At 57.9% G+C, this 21,561-nt stretch overlaps 3 protein-coding genes across 3 annotated transcripts; 2 read left to right on the top strand and 1 right to left on the bottom strand.

The window, feature by feature from the left end:
- Window positions 1-1,099: 1,099 nt before the first annotated feature.
- Window positions 1,100-13,402, top strand: MFIFM68171_09808 (Hybrid NRPS/PKS enzyme; the record flags this gene model as incomplete). Its single annotated transcript, XM_071065227.1, has 6 exons — window positions 1,100-1,550; window positions 1,607-2,130; window positions 2,198-7,707; window positions 7,768-8,471; window positions 8,537-10,294; window positions 10,350-13,402. The coding sequence occupies 6 exons, from the start codon at window positions 1,100-1,102 to the stop codon at window positions 13,400-13,402; spliced, it is 12,000 nt and encodes a 3,999-aa protein (XP_070921328.1).
- Window positions 13,403-15,029: 1,627 nt separating this feature from the next.
- Window positions 15,030-19,634, top strand: MFIFM68171_09807 (Rho guanine nucleotide exchange factor gef2; the record flags this gene model as incomplete). The annotated part of the gene is made up of 1 exon (XM_071065226.1): window positions 15,030-19,634. The coding sequence occupies one exon, from the start codon at window positions 15,030-15,032 to the stop codon at window positions 19,632-19,634; it is 4,605 nt and encodes a 1,534-aa protein (XP_070921327.1).
- Window positions 19,635-20,086: 452 nt separating this feature from the next.
- Window positions 20,087-21,156, bottom strand: MFIFM68171_09806 (DNA polymerase zeta processivity subunit; the record flags this gene model as incomplete). The annotated part of the gene is made up of 2 exons (XM_071065225.1): window positions 20,087-20,305; window positions 20,431-21,156. 2 exons carry the CDS (start codon window positions 21,154-21,156, stop codon window positions 20,087-20,089), a joined length of 945 nt encoding a protein of 314 aa, XP_070921326.1.
- Between the last annotated feature and the right edge of the window lie 405 nt (window positions 21,157-21,561).

Raw genomic sequence — 21,561 nt, 5'->3', positions numbered from 1 at the left:
GCTCCAAGAATCTAGCGATTTGACTCTGATGGAGAAAAGGAAACGAGGGCGTCCTACCTACCTATGCAGCCCCCTTTGCAGTGGACCTTGGTGGGAAATAATGCCACCGCTCTTTCAGCATGTCACTCCTCGTTGATGGTTGCCGTGTTCGGGACGTACGGCCGGATGCTCTGCGTCCTACCAGTGGCGACGCACCTTACCCGCAGCGATCCCAGGATCGATCATCTGTACGTAGCATGCAGAGAATGCATGGGATGCATGAGAGGCATGGACCGAGATCCTGCACAAAAGCTTCTGCGCCATCGCGCGATGGGCTTTTCCCGATGGACGCCTGCACGTTCGGAGGGTTTTGCTCGCGCTAGTTTCAATATTGGTAGGGCTGTATGTGCACGGTACATACGGTACACTCGGTACGGAACCGAAATATGTAAGCCCTAGTATCAGGCAGTCGTATTGAACGTTATTCCTCGTGGAGTCAAATGCGAGCTCGCCATCATCATCCACCAATCGACCCCCAATTAGAGGCAATCCCGATTAGAGATGACCCTAAGCTAAGTCCAGCTTGGCCATTTGCTCCGGGTCTACGGGCTCCACGCGACGGTATCTCCGTGCCTACAACCGCGAAAGCTTCCAGACGTTCCATGCAGGTGGTCCCATCGGATTCGGAACCTTCTAATCCTTCGCCTCCGCATCGACCGTAATCTGGGCACCCCAGGTATCGGTACGCAAGTGAGGCAGTAGCATGGATGATGGAGACGCACATCCTTCGCTTCCGGGCCGTTATCGCGAGGCGCTGCCCCGGCGGCCCCTTGGCACAACATACCCGGCTGATGCTCAGAAACCGCTGAGGCGGTCGCCAGGAAAGAAAGACGAGGAAGCTTGTCCCGCGGAGTGCAGCAGGCTCAGCTCAGCCTTATCTGGCGCTGGCTGCTTGTGCTGTTGTTTGTTGCCCCTTATTAAGTAAAAGGGCTCCTTCGCTGATGCGGCCGATTATACTTGATCATCGTCGAAAGGTGCAGTTGCAGCACACCCACCCACTATCCTCGCCAGTGCTTCCTTCTTCCCCGGTCGAGCTTCATCTGCTCGCCTTTCAGACGTTATGGCTGCTGCAAACGAACCCATCGCCATCATCGGGAGTGGCTGTAGATTCCCGGGTGGCTCCAACTCGCCTTCGAAGCTGTGGGAGCTCCTGCGTGAGCCTCGCGATGTGCAGTCCGAGATTCCCCCCAGCCGCTGGGATGTCCGTGGATTCCACCATGCTGATTCACAGTTCCCCGGCCATGCCAACGTCAAGCACGCCTATCTTCTCGAAGATGATGTAGCGCGCTTCGACGCTCAGTTCTTCAACATCACCCACCCAGAGGCGATAGCCATGGACCCGCAACAACGTCTCCTTCTCGAGACTGTCTACGAAGGCCTCGAGTCGGCTGGCCTGACCGTTGAGAGCCTCAAGGGCTCCAACACCGGAGTCTACGTGGGCGTCATGTATGTAGACTACGAGCTGCTCCAATTACGTGATTTCCAGCACGTCCCAACCTACCTTGCTACCGGTAAGCGCCATTTCACGAGAGGAGCCTGTCCCTTTACACGTCTAACGAACCTACAGGCACTGCCCGCAGCATCGCCTCCAACAGAGTTTCCTACTTTTTTGACTGGCACGGGCCCTCCCTCACAGTCGACACTGCCTGTTCATCAAGTCTTGTCGCGATACACCAGGCCGTACAGGCATTGCGCACCGGGGAAGTCCGCGTGGCCGTAGCGGCCGGAACCAATCTTCTACTGGGACCGGAGCCCTTCATTCATGAGAGCAAGCTCAATATGTTATCACCCGACGGACGCTCACGCATGTGGGACACAAACGCTAACGGGTATGCGCGCGGTGAGGGTGTGGCTGCCGTCTTCCTCAAGACACTGCGCGCAGCATTGGAAGACGGGGACCACATCGAAGCCGTTATCCGTGAGACGGGAGTCAACCAGGATGGCCGGAGCCGGGGCATCACGATGCCCAGCGCCGCCGCTCAAACGGCCTTGATTCGTGAAACCTACACCAAGGCGGGCCTCGACTACAGGTCAAAGACCGACCGGCCCCAGTACTTCGAGGCGCATGGCACTGGTACACAGGCGGGAGATGTAAGTTGATCCTTTGCGCAACAACTATCTAATCGTGGATCTAGCTGCTAACCACTCTGTCGTGTAGCCTGTTGAGGCGGAGGCCGTCCACACGGCCTTCTTCGGCGAAGGGGTTGCTAAAGAAGAGCAAGAGCAGAGACTCCTTGTCGGCTCCATCAAGACTATTATCGGCCATACCGAGAGCACATCTGGTATTGCCGGTGTTCTCAAGGTCGTGCAGTCCATGAACCATGGCTACGTCCCGCCGAACATGCTCCTGAACAACCTCAACTCAAAGGTCCAGCCTTTCTACAAGCATCTGAAAATCCCCCAGGAGCTCACTCCTTGGCCGGAGCCTGCTCCTGGCCAGTGCCGCCGCGCAAGCGTGAACAGCTTCGGCTTCGGCGGCACTAACGCTCACGTCATCTTGGAGAGCTTCGACGCGTCGCGGCTTCTCGATGACAAGCAAATCATCCCGCAGGAACGCTCATTTGCGCCCTTTGTGTTTTCGGCACAATCGAAGTCGTCTCTACTCGCAAATCTCACCGCACACGCCGACTACCTGGAACATCACCCTGATACGAACCCTGCAGACCTCGCTTGGACTCTTCGGTCTCGCCGGTCTCGCCTGCCGCTACGTGTCTCTTTCCCGGCTTCCTCTGTGGACACACTACTCACGAGACTGAGGGGCCTTATCGGCAACTTCCAACTTGAGCCCAGATCTGCCGCCAATGGGACTGGCACGCCTCGGCTGCTTGGTGTTTTCACCGGTCAGGGCGCTCAGCACGCTCGCATGTGCGCTGAGCTGGTCGAGACCTCAGACCACTTCTCGAAGATCTTGTCCGAGCTAGATGAGACGCTGCAGCAGCTGCCAGAGCAGGACCGTCCATCCCGGACTCTCCGACACGAGCTTCTCGCAGAAGGGTCGGCAAGCAACGTTGCCTCCGCAACCGTCTCGCAGCCCCTTTGTACCGCGGTCCAGATCCTCCTCGTGGAGCTTCTTCGTTTGTGCGGAATCCACTTTGCCGCTGTGGTCGGCCACTCCTCTGGTGAGATTGCTGCAGCCTTCACGGCCGGCTATCTCAACGCTCGAGACGCCATCCGGGTTGCCTATTATCGTGGTCGTTACTCGCACTTGGCAGGTGGGCCCAACGGCGAACGCGGCGCTATGCTTGCCGCCGGCACCACGTTCGAGGACGCTCAAGAACTCTGTGACGACCCTGCTTTCAAAGGTAGAGTGAAGGTTGCTGCAGTCAACTCGCCCTCGAGCGTCACGTTGTCTGGGGATGAAGATGCCATCGAAGAAATGGCCGACATTCTTGACGACGAGAATAAGTTCTACCGCCGCCTCCGCGTCGACAAGGCCTACCATTCGCACCACATGATTCCCTGCGCAGAGGCATACCTGGGCGCCATCGGTTCCGTCTCGGTGCAGCCCGTGGACCCCGCTACGCAGACCTGCACCTGGGTGTCGAGTGTACACCTGGACCGGGCCACAGTACCTGACGCCTCGTATTGGGTTGACAATCTGCTGTCGCCTGTCTTGTTTATGCAAGCGGTCGAGGGAGCAATGAAGCTGGGTCCATTCGACGGTGCTATCGAGGTAGGACCTCATCCAGCTCTCAAGGGGCCTGTCGGCGACACTCTGCAGGCCCTCCAGGTTGCCCACATCCCTTACACCGGATTGCTTCAAAGGGGCTCCGACACCGTTGACAGCATTTCTGCCGCTCTTGGCCAGCTTTGGACGAATGTGGACAATCTCAACATTGACTTTGACCGGTTTGAGACCGTCATGGACGGAAGGGACCCGTCGGCTTATCGCTTCATTCCCGGCCTACCTCTGTACCAGTGGAATCACAGCCAAAGCTACTGGCATGAGTCCACACTCTCGCGGAACCTTCGATCCAGAATCAATCCAGTTCATCCGTTACTGGGTGACCTCATGCCCGAGAGCTCCTCGCAGCAGCTCACGTGGAAAACCATCCTGCGGCCTCAAGATCTGCCGTGGATCCATCATCACAGGATTCAAGGCCAGGCTGTCTTCCCAGCGGCTGGTTATGCAGCTACGGCCATCGAGACAGTTCCGTTCCTTGTCGGTCGCACCCCCGTCCAGCTCATCGAGCTGCAGAATTTTATCATTCATCAGGCCATGGTCTTTTCCGGCGATGACAACGATCCCGGCATTGAGGTCCGATCCGTACTCAGCAAAATCAACCGCCAGGATCCAGGCTGCATTACAGCTCATTTTACATACGAGTCATGCACTGGTTCCGAGGGTCAACAGACCTTTAATCTCGTGGCAGACGGTGAAATCCGTATCCGCGTCGGCGAGCCGAGTCCGGATCTGCTGTCTGCGACGGCTGCGACGGAGCCGTACATGGTCGATGTGCCAACAGACCTCGCTTATGAGTCTTTGCAAGAGGTCGGGTACGGGTACACCGGCCCATTCAGGGCGCTTTCTGAGCTGAAGCGGAAGCTGGGTAAGGCATCCGGCTTGCTCGCAATTCCGGAGAAGGAGACCCTTCTTGTCCACCCGGCTGCGCTCGACGCAGCCTTCCACTCCATCATCCTAGCCTTCAGTTACCCTCGGGATGGGGAGCTGTGGTCTTTGCATCTCCCAACCAAGATCGAGAGCATCAGGGTCAACCCGGCACTCTGCGGAAATGCGTGGTCAACAGCGGGCAGCGTTCCGTTTGTGGCGTCGATGCCCAGTCGTGATAGCGACGGCCTTGATCAGGCTATCGGCTTCCAGGGTGACGTCGAGATTCAAAACGTAACCGGCGAGTTTACCGCCGTCCAGGTCGAAGGGCTACATGTTGTGCCGTTCACCCCTGCTACCGCCGCCGATGATAGGCAGCTCTTTTACGCCACCCACTGGGTCGAATCTGAGCCGAATGCTGACATGCCGGGGACATATGAAGCCTCGGCTGAAGAGAAGGAGCTTGCACTCATACTTGAACGTCAAGGTTACTTCTACTTACGCCAACTCGAGCATCAGATTCCCACCGACCACCCTGGACGGTCTGACAAGTACTATTCCGCCTACTTGAACTTCGCCTCGCACACCCTCCGACTAGCCTCCCAAGGCAAACACCGCTATGCGAAGAAGGAATGGGATCAGGATACCTTGGAAGACATCCTTGCTCTCACCAAGCCGTTCAACGACCTTCCCGAAGTTCGCGCGATGCATATCGTCGGAGAGCACATGCCGCGAGCCATTCGGGGGGAAACGTCCATGCTCGACCACCTCATGAACAGCGGTGTTCTCGCCGACTACTATGCTCGGGCGCAGAGTGTAACGCGCGGCTACCAGATCTTGGCTGAAACCGTGGCCCAAATCGCTAGGCGGTATCCGCAAGGCAAGATCTTGGAGGTCGGCGCAGGAACTGGGGGTGCCACACGAGAGATCCTGAAACGTGTCGGCGACGACTTCTCCGTCTATGCTTTCACCGACGTGTCCACGGGCTTCTTCCCAGACGCGCAGGCAGAGTTCGGCCCATTGTACGGTGAGGATCGGATGACTTACAGCGTCCTGGATCTTGAGCAGGACATCCAGAATCAGCAGGGAGTGAAGAAGAACTCGTACGACGTGGTGGTGGCATCCTTCGTCCTGCACGCCACCAAGAGCCTTGAGCAGACGGTGCGCCGCGTCCGCTCGCTGCTCCGTCCCGGCGGTTATCTTGTCATGTACGACTTGACCAACGTCGACATTATCCGCGGCACTGCTCTTTTCGGCTGTCTTCCGGGGTGGTGGGAGGGCGTCGAGGAAGGGCGGACGTTGGGCGCCTGCGTGTCCGAGTCCAAGTGGGATGCCGTCCTGCGCAAGTCCGGGTTTTCCGGGATTGACACCATGACTCCCGTCCACGAGAAGTTGTCGCTCCCGAATTCGGTCATGGTATCTCAAGCGGTCGATGACTGGGTCGAGTTTATCCGGGAGCCTCTCCTGGCGCGTCAGACACCCGTTAGAGACGGGGGTTACTTGATCAGGCGCCTGGTCATCATTGGGGGCGCTACGCTTGCCACTTCTCGCTTAGTTGAGGACGTCCAAAGAGCTATCCGGCCTTTCTGTGACGATATTGTCCGAGTGGAGTCCCTTGAGGAGATGAGCAACTCTAATCTCAAGTTGGGAGGAGCCGACACCGTGCTCGTCCTCGAGGAGCTGGACGCTCCCGTCTTCCAGGACTTGACCATGACCCGCTGGGATGCCCTCAAGAGTCTCTTTGGTTCTGAAAAGACTATCGTTTGGGTCACCAGGGACCGCATGGTCGACAATCCCTACGCGAACATGGTAGTTGGCTTTGCGCGAACTAGCTTCTTTGAGGCTCCCGAGTGCCGCTACCAGTTCGTAGACTTCCAGGAGGTGCACAGGATTGACGCCCGAGCCCTGGCGGAAGCTGTCTTGCGGTTCCAGGCTGCGGGTACCGAACAGGAGCTGAGCCAGCGCAATGTCCTTTGGTCTGCAGAATGGGAGATTATCATCGGCTCGGACGGCCGGCAACGAGTTCCTCGGATTAAGCCGTCTCAGGATGCCAATGATCACTACAATTCCGTGCGGAGAACGATCACGAAGGGAGTCCAGCCCCATGAGCGACCTGTTTCTGTTTCGAATGTGGATGGTCAATATGTCCTTCACGAAGAGCAGCCCAAGCTTGCCGCGGATGGAAACACAGTGACCCTGAGAGTCGAGTACTCCAGCTTGCACGCCATTGCGGCCGCAACTGGAAACGTATTCATTGCCGTCGGAAGCTGCAATAAAACCGGCACACGTTACATTGGCCTGGTCGACTCGGCGTCCTCTCTCGTCAACGTCCCTAAGACTCACCTCGTGCCTTGCACGGTGGCATCCGGTTCAGAAGCCCAGATCGTGACATTCGTGACTGCAAACCTCCTTCTGCCGGTCTTGACGGGAGATTTCGCCCGGGGCGGCACTCTTGTGGCCCATAATGCTCCATCCGCAGTGGCGGCGCTCCTTGCTCGCCAGGCCGAATCGGCCGCCATAAACATCGTCTATACTACGTCTTCACGGGAAGAGGCCAGGACGAATGGATGGATTCACGTTAATCGCTACTCGCGAAAGTCCGCACTGAGGTCACTTCTGCCTCCTAATGCCACGCGATGCATCGATTTTACGGCAGATCTTGATGACCAGTTGTCTCCCATCGCGTCATGCTTGTTACGGACGGTTCAGATTACCCAGGCATACTCTCGCCCCATCAACAGCAACGGCGCGGGGCTAGGTGATCTGCTCAAGTCGGCGGTAGACTCGGCGGTGGCAGATATGAACACCCACGCTCAACCGGCCCATTTGGTCAACATCGGTGACTTGCAAGATGGGGGGTCCAACACCAATGCGCTTGCTGTTATCGATTGGAACGCTTCGTCTGTTTCTGTCACGGTTCAGCCTGTCAGTGCTCAGTTCAGGTCAGACCGGACCTACTGGCTTGTTGGTCTTTCAGGAGACCTGGGGCTCTCCATCGCAGATTGGATGATCGGGAATGGCGCCAAGACGCTGGTGATTACCAGCCGAAATCCGAGGATTGACAGTGTCTGGCTGGAGAAGGCAGAGCAAAAGGGCGCCGTTGTCCGGGCTATGAGCTGGTAAGTTGCGATCCCCCGGCACTACACCGTTGTTATGCTGATCTGACATGTCAAACACAGCGACCTGACCGACTATGACTCGGTCTGCAAGACGTACGAACAGATGCGCGCAACCCTGCCCCCGGTTTCTGGCGTCTTCCAAGGCGCCATGGTCCTGGTGGACACGCCTCTGCGGGACATGCAGCTGGATGACATGACCCGAGTTCTTCGACCCAAGGTGGAGGGAAGTTTGAACCTTGATCGCGTCCTTGGCGACGAGATGCTCGATTTCTTTGTCTTCTTCTCCTCGGCGGCCACAGTCGGCGGCAGCTTAGGCCAAGCGAACTACACTGCTGCAAACTTGTTCATGAGCGGCCTGGCTCTGCAGCGCCGTCAGCGAGGTCTGACGGCCTCGGTGGTGGAACTGGGACCAATCCTTGGTGCCGGCTATATCACCCGTGAGAAGGGTGATCAGCTGAGGAAGATCCTGTATGAGAAGGGCCTAGTGACGATGTCCGAGGCTGACGTCCACCAAACACTTGCGGAGGCCATTCGTTACGGCTTCCCAGGTTCCGGGAATGAATGGCAACTCTCGACCGGACTTAGGCGGATCCCTGCCAACGAGACCAACCGTCCACTGCGGTACAACCATCCTCAATTCGCCGCTCTGACGGTAAGGGTTGCCACAGAGGAAGCTGATGCATCAAACTCGGCCTCCGGCCCGTCGATCAAGGATCAGCTGGCCAGTGCCACGAGCAAAGATGATCTTGAGCGCATCATTACTGGTGAGTCAAACCTGCGACGATCGTTTCTCCTCGTGTTCCAGGCTCTAATAGCAATCCGTCACCAGACTCCTTCATTGCACAACTGCGCAAGATGCTCAATCTGGGCGACGACTATGCGATAACGTCGACGGTCCGCACGGACGAGCTCGGCCTCGACTCCCTCGTGGCTGTCCGGATCAGATCCTGGTTTTTGAACAACTTCCAGGTCAACATTCCCGCCCTGAAAATCCTAAAGGGAACACCACTGCGCGAGCTCATTCTACAGGGTGTCGAAGAGCTACCGGAAGAGCTGGCGCCCAAGCTGTTCGGCGAGCCACAGGACGACTCCGCTGAGAGCTCCTCGGAGGGACCGGGGACGCCGCCATCCCCAGCTCCGGAAAGCGAGACAGAAGTCTCAGAGCCGTTCACCGACTCCGAGGACAATGACAAGCCGGACCTTGACGCCAAAGAGATCTTGGACGAAGTCTCCCAGGTCCAAGAAGTCCAGCTCAAGAGGTTCGGGCCCTTGTCTTATACCCAGTCGGTTTTCCTGTTTGTGCACGAACTCTTGAGTGACAAGTCAACCCTAAACAACACAGTGATGCTGCATCTTAGCGGAGAACTCCAAGTGCCCGCCCTGGCACGCGCTATTCAAGCCCTTGGGGAGCGTCATGAGTCATTGCGAACTTGCTTCTGCGAACGCGACGGCCAGGTCGGCCAAGGAGTGCTCGCGGCTCCGCTTGTGAGCTTTGAGCACAAGCGGATGTACACCAAGAACGACCTCTTCGACGAGTACAAAACGCTTCGGAAGCATGTCTTCGATCTTGCCAGCGGCGAATCCAGCAAGACGATTCTGCTCTCATCTTCATCCAAAGACCACTATCTCCTCATGTCCTCTCACCATATTCTTTTTGACCGCCTGAGCAACGATGCTGTCATGAATGACCTGGAGCGGCTCTACCACGGAATGGACCCCGGGCCGGCACCACTGCAATACCTGGACTACTCCAACGAGCAACATGAGCAGTATGCTTCGGGACGCTGGAATGACGCTATAGAGTTCTGGCGTCGCGAGTTTGCCACAATTCCGGAACCTCTCCCGCTTCATCGCAGTCAGATCACAGAGCGTCAGCCGCTCGAACGCTACGCATCCCGCATCCCGGACTTCCGCATCAACAGTCAAGTCACGGGCAAGATCCGGCAGGTTGCGAAGAAATACCGGGCAACACCGTTTCACTTCCACCTCGCCGCCTTCAAGATTCTCCTGCACCGCTTCCTTGGCGTCAAAGATGTTTGTATCGGCATTGCCGACAGCTGCCGGAAAGACGACTATATGCGCACCGGCATCGGACCGTTCCTGAACATGCTTCCCCTTCGCATGGACGCGTCGCCGGAGCAAAAGTTCGTCGACGCTGTCGAGCAGGCGCGGCAGAAGAGCCTTTCGGTCCTCGACAAGTCAATTCCTCTCGAGGTCATCCTAAACGAGCTCCGCATTACCCGTCAGTCTACACACACGCCGTTGGCCCAGGCCTTTATGAACTACGCAGAAAACCCCCTGCGAGACAGCCAGCCTTTCCTTGGCTGCCGCATGGAGATGACGAAGCAAGATATGGCTGAGCTTCTGTACGACATCACCTTCACCGTCATCAACAACAATGCTACCGGGGACACACGCATTCTCCTCAATGTCCAAGAATCGCTCTACGCCGAGGACGATGCCCAGCTCCTGGCTCATGGATACGAGGATATCCTGCGCGAATTTGCCGACGAGCCCACAAAGGCGGTTGGCGATACCTGGCGATTCCGGCAGCCAGTGCTACAGAAGGCACTGGCGGCTGGCCGTGGTGAGTATCTCTCATAACTCCGAAGGGGATGACGAGCTGACAATTGGGACCACAGGCCCGAACTTTGACCCCACCTGGCCTGAAACCCTGGTTCATGGGTTCGAGTCCCTTCTCCCCAGCGTTGCCCATAAAATCGCCGTCACAGACAGTGACCGCGGTTCCCTGACTTATGGGGACTTGGCTCGACAAATCGACATCATCACGTCCCGGCTGCTGCGTGTCAAGGGGCTTGAGCCCGGCTCAAAGATCGCCGTCTTCCAGCATCCTAGTATTCATTGGGCTGCTTCCGTCATGGCGATTTTGAAGATTGGTGCTGTCTACGTCCCTCTTGATGCAGCTACTCCTGCTGAGCGGCTATCTCTCATGATAGATGATTGCCGGCCAGCTGCCCTCGTCGTCCATGGACCCACGCTGGACATGACAGCAGAGTTATTGCAGAATACTTCCAGCGCCCCTGCCGTCATCAACGTGTCGGAGCCGGAAGATGGAGCAACAGCGAGCATCCCAATCCGTGCTCAAGCAGACGCGCCGGCCATAATTCTTTACACCAGCGGCTCGACTGGCACACCTAAAGGCGTCCTTCTTCAACATTCCAGCCTCAAGCATGAGTTTAACCACTGCGCCGTCACCTATGGAGTTAGTGAAGACGATGTTGTGCTGCAACAAAGCGCGTGGAGTTTTGACCTCTCTGTCACCCAAATCTTCCTCGCCCTGAGCACCGGGGCAAGACTGCACATAGCTTCGCAGGATCTACGCGCCGATGGGCGGGCCATGGCAGAGCTTATCAAGAACGAGGGGGTTACAACTACATACGCCACCCCAACCGAGTACAAGAGCTGGCTCCGCAATGAGCAGCAACGGGAATTGTTGCAAACCACGTCCTGGAACCTCGCTCTTGTCGCAGGGGAGGCCGTCACTGAACCGCTTCTGGTGCTCTTCCGAGACCTGGGGAGAGCAGACCTCCGCCTCTTCAATATCTACGGCCCAACTGAGACTACATGCGGTTCGACAAAGATGCAGCTTGATTATAGCACGCCCGGGGTCTACGGAGACATCGTGCCCGTTGGCTGTGCTTCCGCGAACGAGTGCTTCTACATCCTTGATGCTAAGCAGAACCTGCAACCCATTGGGCAGGCCGGAGAGATTGCCATCGGCGGAGTCGGGGTCGCCATGGGCTATTTGAACAATGACGAGCGAACCAAGGCGTCATTTGTTCCCGACCCCTTTGTGGCGTACCAACCGGAAGCGTATCGAAAGAACGGTTGGACCACAATCTACCGGACCGGAGATTTCGGGTTCTTGGGCCCCGACGGCACGCTCGTGCTGAGGGGCCGCATCGGCGACGACACCGAGATCAAACTGAACGGTGTGCGGATCGATCTCAAAGACATTGAGCAGACGGTGCTGAAGGCGGCCAAGGGTCAACTAGCTGACGCTGCGGCGTCTCTTCGCTCTAGCACCACGTCGTCGACCACGGCCGACCAGGTCAAGTTCATGGTGGTTCACGTGGTGTTTTCGTCAGAGGCAACAGACGGTGGGAACTCGTTCCTCTCGCATCTGCTCGAGCGCCTGCCTCTGCCACGCACCATGCGGCCGTCGGCAATAGTCGCCGTTGACGCTCTGCCCCGCACCATCTCGGGCAAGCTGGATCGGCGGGCACTCGCATTACTTCCCGTTTCCGGGAAGCTGGGGAGCCTGGAGGATACTGCAGGAGAAACACGTCTAGCCGGGGCTGAGGAGATGGTCTGGAAGCTATGGCAGTCCGTGATTCCCGAAGAGCTCGCTGGCATCTATGAAAGCCACGTTAATGTCGACACCGACTTCTTTAGTGTCGGTGGCAGTTCCCTGCTCCTGATTGAACTCCAGCACAAGATGCGGGCACAGCTCGGCATCTCCGTTACCCTCCTCGAGCTGTTCAAATCGAGCACTTTGGGCGCTATGTCCAGGCTCCTTCAGGACTCCGGCAAGCTGCCTGATGAACATGGTCTGCCGGGCCAAATTGACTGGGAACAAGAAACAGCATTGCAGCCCGAGTTGGAGTCTGCAGCGTCGCAATGGCCAGCTTCTTTGGCAATGACGTCCAACACGCAGCCCCCCAAAGTCATCGTCCTCACCGGCGCAACCGGATTCCTTGGCCAGTACTTGCTCCGCGCCCTTCTCCAGCAAGACGGGGTCGACAAGGTCATCTGCATTGCCAACCGAAACATGACCGCCGACAGAAGAAGAGTCATGCTCGGCAGTTCAGGCAACAATAACAACAACAGGGTCGAGTGCCTGGAGGGCGACCTGCGCTCGGCGCTGCTGGGGCTCAGCGAAGCGGAGGCGGCGCGCATCTTCGGGACGCCCGAGTCGCCGGGCGAGGCCGACGCGGTGGTGCACAACGGCGCCGACGTGTCGCACCTCAAGACGTACGCATCGCTGCGCGCGGCCAACGTCGAGTCGACCAAGCGGCTGGCCGCGCTGTGCGCGCCACGCCGCCTGCCGCTGCACTACGTGTCGACGGCGGGCGTGGCCATGTACCAGCCGGCGCGCGTCGGCGCCGTGGGCGAGGCGTCGGTCCGGAGCGCCCCGCCCCCCGCCGACGGCCGGTACGGCTACGCCGCCTCCAAATGGGCCAGCGAGGTCTTCCTCGAGCGCGCCTGCGCCGACCTCGCCCTCCCCGTCTTCGTCCACCGCCCCTCCAGCGTGCTCAGGCCCGACGAGCACATGCAGGGAGATAACCCCGCCGCCGACGTGCTGCAGAACCTGCTCGGCTATGCGAAGCGGATCGCCGCGGTGCCCCGGGAGCAAGAGGTCATGAAGGGGTTTGTGGATCTGGTGAAGCCGGAGACGGTTACGAGGAGGGTGGTGGACGCGGTGATGATGAGACTGGGGGATGGAAAGTCTGGCCCCGTGTTTGTCCACGAGTCTGGGGATGTGGAGATCGAGGTTGCGCGTATCGGGGAGTATCTTAAGCAGGAACTGGGCAGGGAGGTGGAGGTGGTGAGCTTGGACGAGTGGCTTGCGCGAGCGCGGAAGGAGGGGCTTTCGATGGCCATGGAGGCCGTCTTCAAGGATTTGGTGGGCGGCGAGCAAAAGCTGAATTTCCCTAGGTTGCTTAGGGGTTGACGATAGAGGGATTCATGTAGGGTGTGTCTCCGTCGGGGTGTTTGGTTTGGATGTTTATGATTTGGGTGTTGGGTGTTTCATGGCGCTAGTTGGTGGATAATTGGTCACTTTGCGCGTTTGGCTGGCGCCGGGGGAGGGGTGCAGTAGAATTTACGGTGTTCTTAAATAGACCTTTGCTTCGCGCTGTTTCATATGGATAATGGATACTGTCAATGCTTTGATCATGTGTGAAGTGATCGCATCCTGCGCGCATTGTGCCGAGCCCACTGATTGAGTAGCAAATGCCGCCTGCACATGACCGTGGCGGACTCTTCAACAGGTTAACGCTTGCAAAAATTGTGAGAAGCCGGCCCCAAATCGCTGACCCCCTTTATTTTGTTTTATTTTGTTTATATACCCCCAACCCCAACCCAGCCGCCTTAGTTTCCCTTTTACTTTTTACTTTCCTCCTTGAAAAATAAATTAAAAATAAAGAAAAAAAAAAAAGCAAACAAAGATAAACCGAAACGAATCGCAATAACACGCCCTGCGCGAATAAATAGTCGAGGCAAAGGTTCCGTGACTGCTCCTTGCGAGGGTGCTTAACTGGCACCATGAGTGGGTGGGTTTTGCGCCCTCGTTGGTTGTGACGTTGGAAGGTTCGCTTCACCCTTAATTTGACGGGAGTAATAAACGCGGTGCCAGAATGCAGCCGGGTGACAGAGAGATCATGTGTACAGTGCGCAAGTAGGCCAATCGATGTCCTGCCAACCTTGCTCTCCCGAATCCTTCGGCCAGAACCACCCCCCCTGAGCCGAGATCTCAGCGCTGTGTTGTGCTTTTCCGTTCTGGGATGCCTCTCGACTGGGCGACAGGGCCGGGGGCGGGGTGCCGGCTTGGCTGGGCTGGTGTGGCGGGGGGGTTTGCGTCAGTTGGCTGGTCAGCGTGTTTACATGTATCCACTTCCCGGTTGGGCGTCTGGCCCAAGCTTCGCTCGGAAATCGCGCCATCGCGTTAGGCTGATCGATGCCCGACCCCGGACCACGTTCTCCATTCATTCCATTCTTAGCAGCAAACCCGACATCCACATCCCACTTCCCACATCCGCATCCCGCTTCGCCCAAAGGACCGGACGCTTCCCCTCGCTCGAGATCGGCGAATCCGGAGCCTGCTGCTCTCGCCGGCAACCTCGTTCTTTTTCTTGTACAATCCTTATTTCCTTTTCCGGCCTGTGTTTGCCCGAGCCCGGTGGCGCCAGTTCTTATCCCTTGCATTGTGTTGTCCTCGCTCGTAGCTGTTTGTTTTTGGCCGGCGCAAACAGGGCAAAGGCGCCGTCGCTGCCGTGCGCCTCGGGCTGTACGAGGAAAGCTCATTTGCTCACACCAAACAAGCCAACCGCCACTCCTGCAGTGTCCCGCCGCGAACCTGCGAAGTCACCTGCGAAAGTCACCACGAGGCCTGCCGCCACTGTTTACCTCGGACGAGTCCGCCGATCCGGTCCGATCCATTCGCTCCTCCCCCTCGGCTCCCCAGCCCCTCGTCTCTCCGGCCGCGACCTGCGCCGCACATAATCCTCGCCCGCCGCCTGCAGGGCGAATCACTTCTTCCCGCCTCTCCATCGCCATGATCGTGGCCAATTGAAGCGGCCATGGTTCGTGTCACCGAGGAGCTGGCGCTCTCGCCAGAGCACGTCACTCTATACTACGCCAGCGACCCATTGCTCGGCCATCTCCCCGTCCTGATCTTCCACGGCCCCTCCACCACCGCCAATTATACTCTGAACAGCTCCCGAATCCAGATCCACATCTACAGCCCGGCCGGCTACCAATCGTTCCCGCGCATCACCGTCTCTCCAAACTCTCCCTTCTATAGCGTTGTCCAACACCTACCACGCGAGTTCCAGGGGGATGAGATATGCAGGGGGCTGGCATTTGGTCTCTACAAATATTTTAGCGAGCTGCCCGAGGTCGTCAAGAACCACCTGAAGAACCAGTACCCGACGACGGGTGCGCGCCGCCCGGGCTCGGCGCCGTCTCTCTTTGGCGAGCAGCATGCCGCCGACCTCGCCAAAGCCGCTGTTCAGGCCGAGAACACCGCCGAAGTCATCGGCATCTTAGAATATGCCTTGCGGACGCAGCACATCAACAATGTGGACCTTGATCTTGTTCTCCCGCCGGGGTCAGTCGTACCCCTAGACAATGCCGATCTCGAGGACGTGCCCGACGATGAGGACGACATTCTGGATCCCACTCTGCGACAATATGGCGGCTACACTCCCTTCGTCAAGTTGTTTGGCGAACCAGTATTCGTGCCAACATCTAAGCTGCGGCGAGCGCCATCAAGGCCAACCTCGCTGAATCGGACCAAGTCCTTCTCCAAGAACCAAAAGGTGGAGCTGCGCATGAAGATGGGCGAGTTGGTCGACACTGAGGAGCGTTACGTGCTCAAGCTGAACGAGCTGGTCAACCGCATTGCCAACGAGTTCCGCCAGAACGCAAAGCAGCGCCCGGCTGGGAGCACCAGCCCATCCGAAGAGGATCTGGAAAAGCTGTTTCCCAAGTCGGCAGACAGCATACTTGAGGTCAACTCGGCGTTTATGGAGGAACTCCGACGCGTTATGGACGACACTGAGGAGGAGGCGCTCCGGGATATGGAGCTGCCTTTCGGCGCAACGAGGATGGGCGGTTCCAGCAAAGCAAAGGATGCAAGCGGTGTTCTAGCGATGGCACGGATCTTCCTCGAATGGTTCCCCAGGTTCACAGACTGTTACCAGGATTACATTCGCGCCAGCCAAAACTTTCCCCAGCTCCTCAACTCCTTCCTTGACCAGCAGTCAAGTTTCCGCCAGCGGGTGGCTCAAACTGGGGAGCAGACCGTCCGCTCTCTCCTCATTGAGCCGGTACAGCGCCTGCCCCGGTATAGCTTATTCATCGACCAGATCGTCGCTTGCCTCCCCATCACACACCCCGCGCTGCAGCTTCTCCTACGAGCCAGAGACATAATCACAAATATCTGCTCCATGGACGACCCCATGCCGGACAAGCCCCACGTCACAAATCGCCTGCGCGCCATGGTCGAGTGCTGGCCGCTGGACCTGGAGCCCCAGGGACGGCTGATGCTGGCTGCCGACTTTGTCGAGCTAGCCGCGCCGTACGTCTCCTGTACACAAAACTCGGAAATACCGGACCGGCCTGGCATTCTCCTTCTCTTTTCTGACTGCGTCGTCATTCTTCAGAAGAAAGGGAACTCGGCTCTCAGCGGTCGCGATTTCTTGCGAGAGATCGACAAGCCGTCCCCTGCTGGTCTACTGGCATCCATGACTAACGTGGCCGGCGGGCCGGGAACTTGGGAATTTGCTTTTACGGGTTGGCATAACCTAGCCGACGTCCGCTTCACGGAATCACAGGACGGCCGCCTCATCTGGATGACGTCAACCCAGGAGATGAGAGGCGCTCATGCTGCTGAGTACTTCACCAGCAAAGCCATTACTTCGCGGTGCTTCCTCCTTCAAGATGCATACGAGGGGAAAGCTACCAAATGGGGTGAGGATGTCGTTAAAGCTCGCATCGAAGGCCGGTTCGCCGAGAAAGAGAGGGAAGACCCAACATGGACTCTCCGTACGGTCAGGATGCCGGATAACAACTTTGGCTTGCACGCCGCTGTGTTTCAGGAGGGTGCCACTCAACTCATAGAGGGCCGCAGGGAGCCGGCCCCCATCCGCGTCGTCCTGGACAACGATAAAGGCACCAAGGGGGCGCCTGTCGGCCACTACGGCGTGGAAATCGTCGTCGAAGTCAGGAGTGGCGACATGCGCAAGATAACCATGAATACGCTGGGACTAAACGGAAAGAAATTCACAGACGACATCGCGCTGGAAGACTTCCTCCCTACCCTCTCCCGACGGATCATACAGCTGCTCAGCACCCAGTTCAGCGTAGCCAACATTAGGCTCGTCCCAGCCCTGGTTTCGTACTACACCAAGGTTTTACGCGCCCTTAACATTGCATCCAAGATAGAAAAGAACACCAAGTCGTTTCTGTCTTCATCCCCAGTCAAGATGCTGTCAAATCTGTTGGTGGGAAATGCTGCGTCGTCCAGCACCACTTCCGTTGACAACGTGGTCGTTACCGGATCGAGGCATAAGCGGGCCCGCTCGAACAGCCAGAGAGATCTGACGGTAGTGATCGGTTCCCTCAAAGACAGGGACATCCCTCGCCTCACCGTGGAAGAAGAGCCGCCAGAAAACCCTCTGGTTCGCCTGGAGCAGACCTTTACGGGATACGTGGCCAACATGCAGGCGCGCAAAGGCTATTTCATCGGCCGCACTTTGCTCAACCGGTCAATGGCCGACGAGCTATCCGTCAATGACCTCTACAACCGCCTGATTGAGTTCCCCTTTGACCTAGAAGCCGCGTCCGAGCTAGGAACCGAAGTCATCTTTGCAGCATTTGAGAAGTTTATCCGCATCGCTTGGCGCGAGCAGATAGGACCCGTCATGACGATGCAGGCGCTCGAGGCACTCCAGGTGCGCGCTTCCAAGAAGGTCCCGGGAGAGTTTGCCGACTTTGTCCGCTTCATCTTCAGCGACATGGCCCCCCAGAACCGCCGGGCCTTCACCGCCCTCATCAAGCTGCTCGCGGATCTCCTTGACGGCTGTGGAAACGATGGTGATAGAGGCGCGTTGACCCTTGCTTTCGCAGAGATGCTGGTCGATGATGGAAGCGCATCCGATTACATCAACCTCCTTGATCGTCTCGTCGAGGACTGCGACCGCATTTTCGAGAACACCGATCCCCTCGCAAGCTTGCTAAACCTGCAGAATTCCGTGTATAGCTCCCTCAATGCAAGCAGTCGGAGCTTGAAATCGCAAACAGGATCAATGACATCAAATACATCGTCCCTTCGGAGGAAGTTTGGCTTCGACACGCTGTTACGTCAAAACAGCAGGGCCGAAACAGAGCGGCCCTCGGTGTGGCGCACCTTGAGCAAGCACAGCAGAACCCCCGGTTCTGGGGACGGTGGGAGTCTCTCGAAAGCCAGCAGGTCGAAGTCGGTGGACATGGGAGCAAATTACACACTTCCAAACAGGCTGCGCCGGCCAGGGTCTCGCGATCGGCCTCCCGTTGCTGGCGCCTTTGACGATATCCAGCATCGACCGGTCAGCTCTCACCGGCTGCTAGAGACTATCGGCGAGCCCGAAATGGGCGAGCCTCCGGATCCCAAGCCGTTCAAGAAGAAACGCCGCAGTTCACTATCCGACCTCAAGTCTCTCATGGCGGCAGCAAGTCTGGAAGACGAAGACGAGCCGCCGCTTATGCCCCTCCGTCTTAACAAGCAGCAAACTGCCGAGAAGTTTAATTCGGCTCCCCGAACGCCATCCCCGTCCAAGATACCAGTCAGCCCGCAATCTCAGTGCCAACTACAGCCTCTACGCACCTCTAGACAGAGCGAGAACTCGGGAGATCCACTTGAGCAATCCGCTGCCGAATCTACGGATAGTGATAAGCCGACGCAGAATAGGACACGCGCTAAGACAATCACGATCTCTCAGATCCCGACACTCAAGCCGACGTCCCGCATCCCCGCTCCTCCCTCGCCCGAATCAGCCATCCGCCCATCCACCAGCCCCGGAAAGCCCCCCGGAACCAGCCAGAAGCTCCGCCTCCAGTCGCCGCAAAAGCTGCGCGAGCGGCTCCAGACCGAAAAGAAAGCCGTCGACGAAGTGGACGCGTCGCTCAGGACGGAGCTCTCGCGTATCTCGGAGGACATGGCGCGGGTGAACTCGTCGCTCCCGCGCTCGGCGACGTCGGACATCCGGCGGCTCTCGGCGGCGGTCAAGGCGCTCGAGGACCGCGTGCCGCAGGCGGTGCAGGAGCTGCAGGAGCGGCACGCCGTCATGCAGCGCGACCTCGAGGCCACGCTCAAGGCGACCGAGGCCAAGGTCAAGGCCATCGACCAGCTGTACAAGGAGGCCACGGCCGAGAACGAGCTGCTGTACGAGAAGTTCAACTCGGAGCTGGGCAAGATCGTCCGCGCGCTCAAGGGGAAGGGCCGCGAGGATAAGGAGGAGCTCATGAGCAAGCTCAAGGAGGCCGGCGAGGAGACGGTCAGGGTGAAGAAGGAGAATGCGAGGCTGAAGAGGGAGATGGTCAGTCTGAGGATGCTGTTGAAGGGAGCCACGGCGACGGCGACGGCGACGGCGATGACGGCGGCTACAAATGGTGGCGGTGCTGGGAGCGGAGAAGGGAACTGAAGGTCCTGCTTTTTCAGCTGTGGTGGTTTGTGTGGGTGGGTGATTATATCCTGTGTTCTCTTCTGCGCGGCGGTAGAGCGGATTTCTTCTTCCCTCTTCTTCTCGTATATACAAAAGGTGGGGCGTTCTGTTCAAGGCGTTAGAGAGGGGTTTGGTTCTAGCACGGGGTTTGTTGGACTTTTACGTACGGGCCGTTGGGGTCTGTGCTGTGTTTTGACGATGGCTTGCTCTACGACAAAGGATGGGGCCGGCCGATGTATGATATGATGCCGGGATTTCCCAAGCTTTTTATGTTTTTATTTAGCGCGCGGTAGGTATTGTGCAGAACACGCATAGCAAGCAGGTAGTTGGGAATTGCTGAAGATGGTTTGCAAACTACTCGTCTCGATTCTCTTATGAATGGGTATCATCGTGGAAATTTATAGAAGAGTGAAAAGGCACGGTCTAAAAGGCTACGTCGACAACTGACTTGCTCTTCTGCCGCCCTGCATCATGCTCATTAACACGTCCTTTGCCTTGCCCTCCTCCACCCAGCACTCAAAAAATAGCGGTCCTGCCTCCACTGACCGTATCGGCCGTGTCTTTACCCCGCCTATATCATCCCCGGCTTGGTCCTTGGATTTGCTCGCGGGCTGGAGGTTCGGCTCTGACGGGATCCACGGCTGTGGGTGCTGTTCCAAGGTCATTATTATTCAACGTTAGCAAAGCTGACCAAACGATGCAAAGCGTAACCAACAGCGGGGAAAGGGGGGGGGGGGGGGGGGGTTTGGTTGATTGGGTTTTGAGAATTACGAACCCCGATAGGCGCCCTCCCCTCCTCGTCCAACTCCACCGCCACGGTGAAGGTGCACCCGTCCGGCAGCCGGGCCATGCGCTCTGCGACAGACGCCATCCGCCGCAGCGCGCCGCGGAGCTGCTCGTCGAGGTCCGGCCAGCGGAGGGCGTCGCTGTCGGCGAGCAGCAGCGTGTCGCGCGTCTCTTCGGTGCGGGACTCCTTCGCTAGCACCCGCGAGAAGTCGCGCATGGCCCGGGAGGTGGTGGCGGCTGTTGGGAGGTTGCTGCTAGTGCTATTGCTGTCGGGCCAAGTGGGGAAGCGGGACGTGTCGATCAGCCAGCGTTCGAGGACCGAGCCTGGGCGGAGGGAGTGCTTGGGGCTTTGAGAAGGGGTTTGGGATTGGGGATTGGATTTGGGGGGAGGGGGGAAAGGGCGGTTGAAGGGCGAATGGATCACTATCGCGATGCGCGAGACATGGCCGGTAGACAGCTGGGCGGCGACCGCGTCGACGGCATCGCTGACCCACCCGCACACTTTGGGATGGCGGTTCTGGTGCACGGGGAGATTGTAGGCTCTAGTGGAGAGGAAGGTGGCTGGCGGGTAGATATTGCGGTAGTAGAGAATGTTGTGGATTGCGACAGCGAGAAAGGAGCTGAAGGAGCTGAGGAGCTCGTGGGATTGGTCGAGGGGAAGGGAAGAAGAGTCGGGGTTAGGGGATGGTTGGGGTGGAGGGGACGGAGGGGACATTGTCGGCGTCCTCTTGGTTTTTTCTCCGATCCAGGAATAAGAAAGGAAAAAAAAAAAAAAAAAAAAAAAAAAAAAGGGGAAGAAAAAGCAAGAAAAGGTGCAAAATTGGACACGCAGCCAATGATTCAAGGTTGACGTATCGGTCAATGCTCCGTGCAGCGGATTGCGTTGAACTGACCGAAAGGCCTAAACCCCTGCAGCAGCAAGTGGAAAACGCGGGGTTCTTGAAGACGCGCGACAAAGCACCAGCTCCTGCAACACCAAAGCATGTGACTTCATTTTCCGGGCCTGGCTACAGTAAAGAGAGCGGCGGCGGCGATCTGCATTGCCCGGCATAAGCTTATTTATGTCCACTAATCCCCACCCAGACAACCGTCGCCGACGGCGCGTCTCAGACCCGACCCG

The sequence above is a fragment of the Madurella fahalii genome (genome assembly GCF_045866475.1).
Source record: "Madurella fahalii IFM 68171 DNA, scaffold_5, whole genome shotgun sequence".
In the NCBI taxonomy this organism is placed as follows: Eukaryota; Fungi; Ascomycota; class Sordariomycetes; order Sordariales; genus Madurella; species Madurella fahalii.
Note: the sequence above shows the minus strand (reverse complement) of the source record. Positions and strands in the feature narration are given on the sequence as shown.